The sequence below is a fragment of the Crocodylus porosus genome, unplaced genomic scaffold (genome assembly GCF_001723895.1).
Source record: "Crocodylus porosus isolate Cpor-Errol unplaced genomic scaffold, CroPor_comp1, whole genome shotgun sequence".
NCBI lineage: Eukaryota > Metazoa > Chordata > Crocodylia > Crocodylidae > Crocodylus > Crocodylus porosus.
Window position 1 is genome coordinate 22,915,478 of NW_017728886.1, and position 11,064 is coordinate 22,926,541.

General features: G+C 41.5%; 1 protein-coding gene across 1 annotated transcript in view; it reads right to left on the bottom strand.

The window, feature by feature from the left end:
• Nucleotides 1-1,885: 1,885 nt before the first annotated feature.
• The window catches only part of CCNY (cyclin Y), a 66,904-nt gene continuing 57,725 nt past the window's right edge, over nt 1,886-11,064 (bottom strand). The window contains exon 9 of the mRNA XM_019530889.1: nt 1,886-4,423. Coding sequence (XP_019386434.1) covers nt 4,307-4,423 — 117 coding nt within the window. The 3' untranslated portion in view covers nt 1,886-4,306. The remainder of the gene's footprint in view (nt 4,424-11,064) is intronic.

The window sequence follows — 11,064 nt, forward strand, 5'->3', positions numbered from 1 at the left end:
ATGTGGCCTCTACAATTTCTTTTGCTTCTTCATATTAACCCACTTCTCTTCTTGACACATTTCTCCATTAAAATCCATTTCCCTTAATAATGCTACAGTAGTATCAAGACTAGTTTTATGGCAGTACTAGTTCCCACTAGTTCCTTTTTATGGCTCAATTAGAGACTTCCTGAAAATCTAAGGGGAGCAACTTTCTACATTCAGGAACAACAGATGGATGAAAAGCTTAATACCCCACCAAGCACAGCACCCAACTTCTAGCATTGGTCAGACATACCTGAACACTGTTGGCTTTTCACACGCAAACCTGTTCTGTGCTCAGAAGTCTTTTGTTAGCAGCCCTGTGAAGAATCAGCTTAAGATTCAGGTGAAGAATCAGCTTTCAAGGGGCAATGATATATGTTCACAACGACCAGAAACACCAAAGTAAAACTATTTATAAAACATGCATTATGTACAGAGAACGTTAAAAACTAGGCAGGAATTACTGAGTAGATGCTAGGGGGCTGTGGGTGAATTCTTTATGATACAGCATATAAGCAGAAAGCAATTTAATTCGGACTCAGCAGGTGATGTAAGCCATTTCAATCAGCAGCTTACACATGTCATTGGAAAATGCAATGTTTGTGAGTACAAAGGGCAACTGTAAATAATTTTGGTTGCCTCAGCTGTTAAGGCTTTGTTCTCTCAGGTTGTGACCTTTCATATTTCTGTACCCACTCCCATATAATGCTATTTTTATAAATAGCCAAGATTACCAGATGTCATGCTGTCATCCATCTCTATACAAACACAAAAATTGCATTAGAAGGCTGTGAAACTTCTGATGACAGTTCTGCTACTTCTAGGCCGCAGGTCAGACTTACACTCTGATTGACAAAAATAAAATAAAAAAATATAAAGGGTTGTGTAGGACAGGTGTGTGGGATGAAGGAATATTCAAAAAGCCGATGGTTGAACACTAGACGTGCTTATTCATGTCTGTGATCCACTAAATATATGTTTTGAGTATAACACACCTAGGATATGGGACCAGCACAAAAGGAGGCAGAAATTGCCAACCAGCATCACTAAGGGCATGGGTCGGAAATTTTTTTTAAACAGAAACACGTGCATCTACTTGAAGAACTGATATGCATCTTTTTGCCGTTTCACACGAATGTCCCCCGCCTACGAATCTATCTATTGTTTTACTCCGTATGTAGATTCCCCATGAAATTAGACCTCAAAAAAGAGAGGATGCAACATGTCACACAAAAACCTGTCAAAATAGTCAACAAAAAACCCCCCAAAAACGACCCTTCAGAGAGATGAGGAAGAGACAGATGTCTTGTCGCAGTGCTATCATGGGGCAGCAAAAGGGAGTTCGACAAGCCCACTAAAAGATGCCTTCTTCAGGTATGTTCCGAGTCCCAAAGTGTAATCTACAACGTGCTCCAAGCAGATAAGTCATTCATTAAGACAGTGATGAGGTCTGCAACTCCTCTTAGTTTTTGCACCCCGACCACTGTAGTAACTAAGCTCTTACTTCAGAAAATACATGGGCAGAAATGAACAAATGAATTTTTGTAGCTGCTGAACTATATAAAACCCTCTTTGGTCTCTTGTTTTAACTCTGAAAGGTTTTCCCCTCATGATGATTCTCCATCCCATGCCACTACAAAAACTACACTAGCACACAGAATAATCCTAAATAATCAACTTTTAATTATTATCCCTTGCAAACAAATTACACTCACTAAAGATTAATTCATAGGTACTGTATTTTTTGGCAAATTTAGAACAGACCGGAGCAGAAAGAAGAATTCTATACCCATGAGGGAAAGAAATGTCCTTCTAGGTATAAGTGAACTACAAAACTGAAACTACAGAAAAAATCCACACTTACAGCAGATTGTTTTTTTAATTCTTAGTGCAAGAAACATAACCAAGTTAATCACAGAATCAGTACTAATTAAGAATATGGAAAAAAATTCTCCTATACAGAGGTAGAGTCCAGTGCACAAGGCTAAAACGATATTCAATAGTCTAAACAAGACTGAGCCAGGTTTTACGGAATCCACTTTTTTTTGATTTTAAGTATCAGACTGTATGTACATACATACAATAAATAGACTATACAATCTTTAAAGTAGTTTAATAAACTCCACAAAAATTATATAAGATGTATTGAGATCTTTACATAATTCAAAGCTCATCTCTCTAACACTCAAAAAAGTGGATTAAACCAATATTCCTGCAAAGAAGTCAACTGAAAATAGTTCTGCAAAGTGTTGAAAAATCAAAACATCTTAAATATTGGTGAAACCTAAATTTATGCTTGGAAGGGACAAATTTAAAATGCTATGAAAATGGGGGGGGGGGGTGTTGTTTTTGTTACTCATTTGCCAAAGCATTTTAAATGCTTTCTTTTTTGTTTGTTTCAGTTTTGTTCTTACATTCCATATTCAAGGTAAAAGCTAACGGGTACTCACAGTTCTGATGCATTGGCACATCAATGAAGGGTGAGAATTACATTATTTTAAAGGCCTGAAAGACATCAGGACAATTTATGGACAAAACCTTCACGTCTCATACACAAGTCACATTAGAAAATTAATAGAAAACTGTTTGGTATTAGTATTTCAATCTTTTCAGTGCCTCTACATTTTCAAAGCATCTGATCAGCACTGCACTGGAAACAGAATGTGCATTTATGGGCCCAAAGGTTTGCTATAAAAGCCTGTAGGACTTACTAAAATCTGATATGGAATCTTTATGGTTTAAAGTAGTAGTGCATAAATCAGGTCAAACATGAGAAGTCTGCTGCCCTTCATTTCAATGATACTTGCAAAGAAAGGAATTCAGAAAACTTAGATTTTTCATCTTTCGAAATTGTGCAAAAAACTTTATAAAATCTGACACTCACAAGCATTATAAAGCAAATGTTTTTACACAAATACAATATTTGTTATAAAAGGTTCTTGTGTATCTCATGAGGGTAACTGGCATAGTAAGAAGTGGAAACTAATAACAAACAGAAGAGTATAATAAATCAATAAAGCAGAAAATGGTGTTCACAGTTTAAATTTTGTTTAATTTTATAAGCACCTACACTGAAAAAATGCAAGGGTTTATTTTATACTCTTAAAATCTGATCTACTGTGATAAATACCTTGATAAGATTAACATTCTGCTTTTCTATGGACCTTTTCACTGGAACAAAGCTTTTTATTTATTTTTTTTTTTTTTAAAGTTTTTTGATTTTATACAAACAGACTAAACTTGATTTAAAGTAAACATATAAAAATTGAGGATATTGCTTGCAACAATGGACTTGGAGGTGAAGGAATGAACGAGTCAGGCCATACAAAAAAAATTCCTTCAGACTGAAATCTGTTAAACATCTAATACTATGAAATCTGAAGAACGGACCACACAATCGATGCAAATTTTAGCAATTTGGCTCAAGTCTCATCTGAACACTTTCACCACTGTATCTTTATATCAAAGAAAAATAAATGATACCAAGAACTCAGGAAGGCACACATACCCACATATACTATAAATAAAATACATCATGACATTATGAACGATCATCTGATCCTTGTATACACTTTTGGTTCAGCACTGTGGTCAAGTTATTTTTTTTTAAAGTACAATAAAAGGCATATGGGGGAACATAACATATGCATAATAATTATGAAGAATAATGCTAATCACACAGCTTGTGGAGAAAAGTGCAGTGAAAAAAAAAAACCAACTGATACTATTTATTCAGAGGGTTGTGCTACCGTAGATACAAACTTCGTATTTGCTGCTGTGCAAAAGGAAAGGCAGAAAAAGTAACCCAGGGAAGCGGAACAGAGGAATAAGAAAGATTCTAAGGAGAAAAATTTAAATTGAACCCTTCCCAACCCTATTCCTCTAGTGCGCTGTCAAACTGATCACGTGGCTTATTTTCATGCCGTCGTTTCTGTTGAAGAGCACAGCAAATAAAATAAATGGCACCGACCTCAAATTTCTTTCGGCCTCTACTCCATTTTTGTTTCCTCTTCCAAGCATTCAATTCACTGTTCCCTCACAAAAATGTAAAGCTGTTAGTGACAGTGACAAAAAATAAATTTCTTCTTCTTTCTCATATCTTTCCACTCAATATTTTATTCTTGTGTGCTACACAATGGGGAGGCACTGTAAAGGCAGCTTGACAGATCTAAAAATAAAAAAAAAAATCGAAAGTCTTGTTTGTTTTTTTCCCCTACCCTCCCACCCCCACAAAACTGGATGGAAGAAACAGTACTTCTGTAGGAATATCCTGGCTCCGCTGTTAGGAGATGATCGCAGGGGACCATCTAACCACAGTCAGATTGTCAGCACTAACTGACCGTTTCTTTGCAGATTTCCTGAAGTCCTTATATTTATCTTCACACAAGCAGGAAATAGCCTGCAAGATGAAAGGAGGTTACAACTTTTGCACATTCAAAGCAGCCAGAAGTACGCAAGTACTATAACCACGCATAATGCTATTTGTTATCTATGGACAGGATTATCACATCACTTCAATAAGCAATACAGGGTTTTATTTAGTTGTTTTAGGGTTTTTTTTAAGAATGCTTTGATACAGCATAATGACAGTAAAAGTGGACTCTGGACATCAGTAATCTGCACGGTCTGAAAACAAATATAATCAGCCATAATTAGCATCCTATTTTACTTCTGTGTCAGGGAGACGAGCAATGAGTGTTACAGGAAAAGCGTGATTTCATGATGGAAATTACAGGCTCTTGGCTGGCCTTGGGGACTTTAGGATCCCATAAGGCTGGGTAATCTAGTGACAGAGGGCTGGAACATGTAGTGTAAGGTGTTTGTATGGGTTTTATTTTTCCTGAAAGATAAGTAGCCAACCTCAGTCTTCAGATAACAGTCTAGCGGGCCTTACTTAGTTTCCCAAAGGCAGTCACACACTACCACCGGTTAAGGATTCAGGCTGTGTCTGATGTGCACACTAAATTTGGGGTGCTTCAAATTCTGGGTGCTTCCGGACCATAGAGACACACAGATCCCTGACAGTGGAGCCTGTCCTGCCCCAGAGTGCATCACAATCACAGCAGCAGTGGTGCTCCACAGGGAATGGGGAGGGGCACAATAGTGAGTTTTTCAGTCTTCCAGCATTTCCCAAAGGTCTTCTCAGGGGACAGAGGAGAGCAGGGAAGACAGTTAATGGGCACATCTACAGGAGACGTTTACTCCGCATTAGCCTAATAACACTGTGCAGTAGCGTGGCGATTAAAAACCATGCTAATAGGCTGCTGCACAGTGTTATTAGGCTAATGTACAGTAAGCATCACAAAAAAATCTACGTGCCCGCGCCACTCCGCAGTAAGTCTTGTTAGTATGCATTTAATTAGTATGTAAATTAAGTACTAAACTAAGCACGCAGTACTTAAGGTGCATTAATGAACATACAGACAAGCACAATGACTTCTCATGAGAGTTCTTGGCTGGCTTCAGGAACCTCACTAAGTCTACTACACCCCAGCTCAAAGCAGGATCGATCATCCCTGACTAAACCACCCTAGCCAAGTGTCTGTCCAAACTGCTCTTGAAATTTTCCAGAGAAGGAGATTGCCCAACTTCTCTAAGTAGCCTGTTCCAATGTCTGATCACCTTCAGAGTCAGAAAATTCCTTCTAATCTCCAACCTAAATTTCCTCTGCTGCTGTTTGAGTTCATCGCTCCTAGTCCTGTCTCCATCTTCTTTATAAACACTTGTCAGGTATTTAAAGACTATTGTCAAATCCTCCATCAGTCTTCTCTTCTCCTTAAAGTAAACACCCTAGAATACACTTAGAGGTTAACCAGTAAACCAGCAGAGGAGCCAGGTATAGGACCTACTTCCTGTGATACCCTGTTCTGCACCCTAGCCACGTAGCCATCTTTTCCTTTCTTGATAGAGTGATAAATGTTTTATTGAAGCCTTCAATCCACTTTGTAGGAGTCAGTATTTGTTTACTAAAGGCCAACAATTAAAGGGATATTTTTAGGGAACACAATGATAATACATCATTCTACCACTTCAGGAGACCCAGGTTTCTGAGGGATGGGTAATTTATATAACCAGTGGGAGAAAACAGATTTTCTTAAAGAAAAATTTAATTTAGAAAAAGAAAGATAATATACTTTAAAAGGAGACTCAAAGGCTCTTAGAAGGGATTCAAAGCCTTTTGGAGCCCTGGAGGCATATGATTCTGTTCCTATTATTCTTAGCCAAATTTAGAATGAATGCACATGATGGCAACAGGGTCTATTTCAGGTGCTATTAAGAACAGTCATTTTAAAATATGTTTTTTGGTGAATTTAATGCAAATATTGGTCCACAGAACTCAGCCCACATTGAAAAAAAAAAAAGTCAGGAGAAGGCACAATATACAGTGGCTTCCCGGTACCAGAAAATGCTAGAGTTCATTTCAGTTTCCAATAAATAATGCATATTTTCAGAATGAGTCTCCACTGCTCTTTTGATGAATCCCTGAGATATTAGTAAGATTATAGCAGCTATTTTTGGATAGTTACTCTTACTTTACTTGTAACACTTAGCTTAAGAAACATTCAAATTACCTAAAATATAATGAGCTTAGTGCCAGATGAATCTGTTGTGCTCTAAAATGACATGTTTGGAAATCCTTAGTCGTTTGGGAAAGCATGGGTCCTGAATCTCTACGGCAGGCAATTATTTCAGGTGGAAGGCCACTTACCAAGTTTTGGAAAGCTGTCAAGGGCTGCATGGGTAGCCCCACCCCTTGAGAGGTACTCCCTGGTTGCCATCTTGAAACCAGAAGCCCCACCCCCTTAACCTCTAACCTATGCCAGCAGAAGTCCGTCCCCTTGCCCTTGGAAGTACTCCTTTGGGGGAAGAGGGTTTGCCATCTTAGGGGAAAAAAACCAAATTAGATACTAAAAATCAACTTCCATAATAATATATTTTAATTTATTTTTTAAAATATATTTATGTCCTGATTTGTGTGCATTTGTGCTGTATATGTAGAAGAAACTGCATAATAGCTCAAAATGCAGTCTTACTCATATACAGTGTGGGGTGTGCATGGGTGTCAGGGGGGTATGAGTGGGTGTGAGGTTTGTGGAGAGCTGTGGGTGGGTATGGAAGTTTGTGGGGATGTGTGGGTATGGTATGGTGAGTATGGGAGCCATGGGGTGCAGAGTGGCCAGCAGGCAAGCAGGAAAGTGGGGAAAGCAGTGGCGGGGGAAGGGGGGACTGGAAGTGAGTGGGCATTTGGAAGCGAGGGGCCTGCACTGATGTCCTAAGGCCAGTGCTGGTGGGACCCAGAGCAGGGTAGTAGGAGCACAGGGTCCAGGCTGGCAGGGGTTCCCAACCTTTTTATACTGTGGACCTGCAAACTATATAATTTACAGATTTAAAATTTACTTGGCATGTTTAAATTTAATTTTTACAGGGTGGTGCAGGGGGTGGGCTTGCAAGGATCAGATTGGGTTGGAGCACCAGGTGTAGCCATGGCAGCAAGAGCAGAACAGGGCACAAACAGCCAGCTGTCTCCCTCCTGGAGCTGCTGTGCCCTCCAAACGTGACTGCCGGCTGCACAAGGTACAGCCCGGTGGTTGGGAACCCCTGGTCTGCGGAACCAGGCTGGCCTGCACCAGCAAGGAGAAGGGAACTGGCCCAGCTCCATAGAGCTCCTGCCACCCAGAACCCCACACTCCTGCTGCCCTGCTCTGGGCCCTGCCTGTGTGGGACCTGGGGCCCCACGCTCCTGTCTGGCTGCTGCAGACCTGCTCACTCCCAGCCCCACCTGCCCCAGCCCCGCAGTACAGGCGGGGATGACCACGAACAGCCCCCACTGCTTCCCCTCCCTGCCAACAGAGCTCCCTGCTGCAACCAGCTGGAGCCCACACGGGGCTGTCCTGCCTCTCCACTGGTGCCTCATGGGGCAACAGTGGCAACGGAGAGCAAGCACAGGCAGCCTCATATGGGCTCCAAACAACTGCCACAGGGAAAACTAGTGGCAGGAGAGTGGTCATTTTTCTCCCCCGCTGAACAGCTCTTTGCTCCCTGCTGCCACTACTCAGCCTGGGCCCCGTGCCAGCTTGGGGTTGCCCCTTGGGCTGAGTGGCAGTGGCAGCAGCAGCAGCTGGGCTGGGGCAGGCAGGGCTGGGAGTGAGCAGGTGCACAGCAGCTGGATGGGAGTGTGAGACCTGTGCCTCTGACCCAGGGCCAGTGCCAGCAGGGCAGCAAGAGTGCAGGGTTTTGGCTGGCAGGGGCTCTATGGAGCTGAGCCAGTTCCCTTCTCCCTGCTGGCACAGCCTAGCCTGGCTCCATAGACCCCTGGCAGCCCATGCCCTGTGCTTCTGCTGCCCCACTCTAGGCCCTGCCAGTGCTGGCTCCGGGACACCAGCATTGGCCCCACGTTCCTGCACGCCTGCTTCATTCCACTCCCCCCTGCCTCCACTTCCCCACTGTCCTGCCTCCACACCCCCATCTGACCTGAATTTCCTGCTCCAGCACAGGGAGGCACAAACAGCCCCACAGTCCCAGGCCCAGCCCTGCTAGGCAGGGGCTTCCGACTAGGGGGTGGGCCAGATGAGTTTTGCTATTGCAGAAACCATATTGCTGTGATTTCCGCTGGGTCCTACTGCCCCTGGCTGCTGTCATTTTTGACAGGCAGCTGGGGTGGATAAATATTAATTTTCTAAATTTTTTAGGGGCCTCATGGGCAGGACAGAATGGCCTGGTGGGCTGAATCTGGCCCACAGGCTGTATTTTGTCCACCCCTGTTCTATGACCATAAAACACTTTGCTTCAAACACTTTGTTCAGAGGCCAGAATATTAATTACTTATCTGTGCATGAAGGTAACAGAGAAGAATGTCTACTTAAGCTGTCACTCAGGGGGCCAATAATATTGCCTAATGCACATGATCTAATAAAAAGTGGAGAACAATGGTACTGCCACTTAGTTATGGCAACACAGAGATGGTATCCTAAGACAGCAGGATGCTTACTAAGTGTTTTATACTAGTTTCAACGTGCATGCACTTTTTTATTATACAACAATGCAGTGAAAATATCTAAATCTTTCATTGTGATCATTTTCCCTTTCCTCTCATTCTCTCCTGCATTTATCCTTTCCTCTCATTCTCTCCTGCAAAATTTAGGAGGTAAAGATGTGTAGGACAAGTGTTCAAGAACTGAAACAGTTTTGCATTGACAAAGATGATGAGAACAGAAACTGGCTAGACATGGAGACTGTAGGCAAGTTAAAAGGCCTCCTTGTTCTTTGGTCAATCCCGCCACATAACAGGGCAAAACTAAAAAACCTTAAGAGAAAGCCATTTCCTACTTGTTAGCTGCAACATGCAATTGTCCCCAGACTTGAGGGAGGGTGCTCTGTGCCAAAAGCTTGTCCAACATCTCTCCGAACTATACAGCCAATCCAATAAAAAGTATGATAAAACAAACCCTGCTTCTCTGGACCACCATGGCTATAACAACAACAGTTAACCCCACTGCAATTTGTTAGGTAGCTCAAATTTAAAACCGACTGATGTAAGATTGAATAAGGTTTTCTGGTGGTAAATTTTAAGTGTGTTCCTACATACAATCAGACCCCTCTCCAAGATCTGAGTAGGAGTTTCACCGTCAGCACATAATTTATAATTGCATTAAACAGGTGTGCCTGGCCCCTAAGGCTACAAAGCAGTGTCACATGTAGGCCCCACTGAAGATGGACAGTCCTGGTTTATACATTTGTAGGTATATATGAACTAAACTACAAATTGATACATTCAATCAGATTCAAAACCAAATGGCGGAAGTCGATGAATCATGCAATAAGGACTAACTTGGCCAGTAAGTGGTTTTGAGATGGAGCACAAAGCCATCAGGATGCCAAAACAATCCATGCTCCTTGGAAAAGTATCAACAGTTACAGAAGTTAATTATTTCAATATTGCCTGTCTGATGGCAAAATTCCCCTCGTGGCCTTCTGTCAGATCAAATTAAATCTTGTTTGGAACGGACAATGCTAGCATTTGGCATCTTTTAAAAAATAGAGCAACTCCAACCGTAACTTGCATTTAGTAAAGCGATGCTTTCCTACACATGTGGAACTTAGTATTTAATCTAGTCTAACTGGTAGTAAGATTAACCCATATTTTATAAAAGGTCTTGGAGCCATTCTAGCTATTTGTAAAAAGGGAGATTTTTTTAAACAATACAATTTGCTTTGAAAATATGTTTTGGATGTGGGCAAGGTAAAATTTCCTCATACAGATTCAGAGGGTAAAAACAAATTAGTGATTTCCTTTATTCCATATCCCCCGGAAACCTTCAGCTGCTGATCCAACTAGTTTCATCTTGCTCTACCAAAGTCTTCCCTTCTCTTAATGTTTAATGTTAGAGTTGTACAGCAGGATTCTGTATTCAAATAGATGCCATCAGTGGTGCAATGAGACCCACCCACAGTGGTGTAACAAGAACTCTGTAACAAATGGTATATGATTTATAAGATCATAACTGTTTTTGTTGGGCCTGACTAATGCAAGCGATGAGTTTGGAACGCATTGTTCCCTCCCCTCTCTACTGTTATAAATGTACACGTCTGGAAGGCAGCTTAATTTGGGTTTTTGCTTCTGGCCAAGATGTCATTGGCAGGAGTAAAAAAGCACCAGCCACTGCAAATTTAGGCTGCATATGCTGAATCACTATGAAGTGCAAGGAAGTAATAACCATGGCTATCTATGGCTTTACTGCTGGTACATGCGAGCAAACCATTGTCAGATCTGACATCTCTGTACCAGAAAGATCCTGAAAGGGGGTCAGAAAAAGAGGTGCAAAATCTGTGGTCTGGAAGAACTGAAGGAGGAAAAGAAAAATAGCAGCAGAACAATGCTTTGGACACCAGGAAGCCTGTGGGAGTGGGAATCTTCTTAATTTGAGGAAAAAGGAGGAACAGAAAAATAAGTACTAATGCTGGGGCCAGAAGATGGCTACTGGCAATTGGGTAGATTGATTAAATTATCTCTAATCAACATGAAGCCTGACATCCTGCATC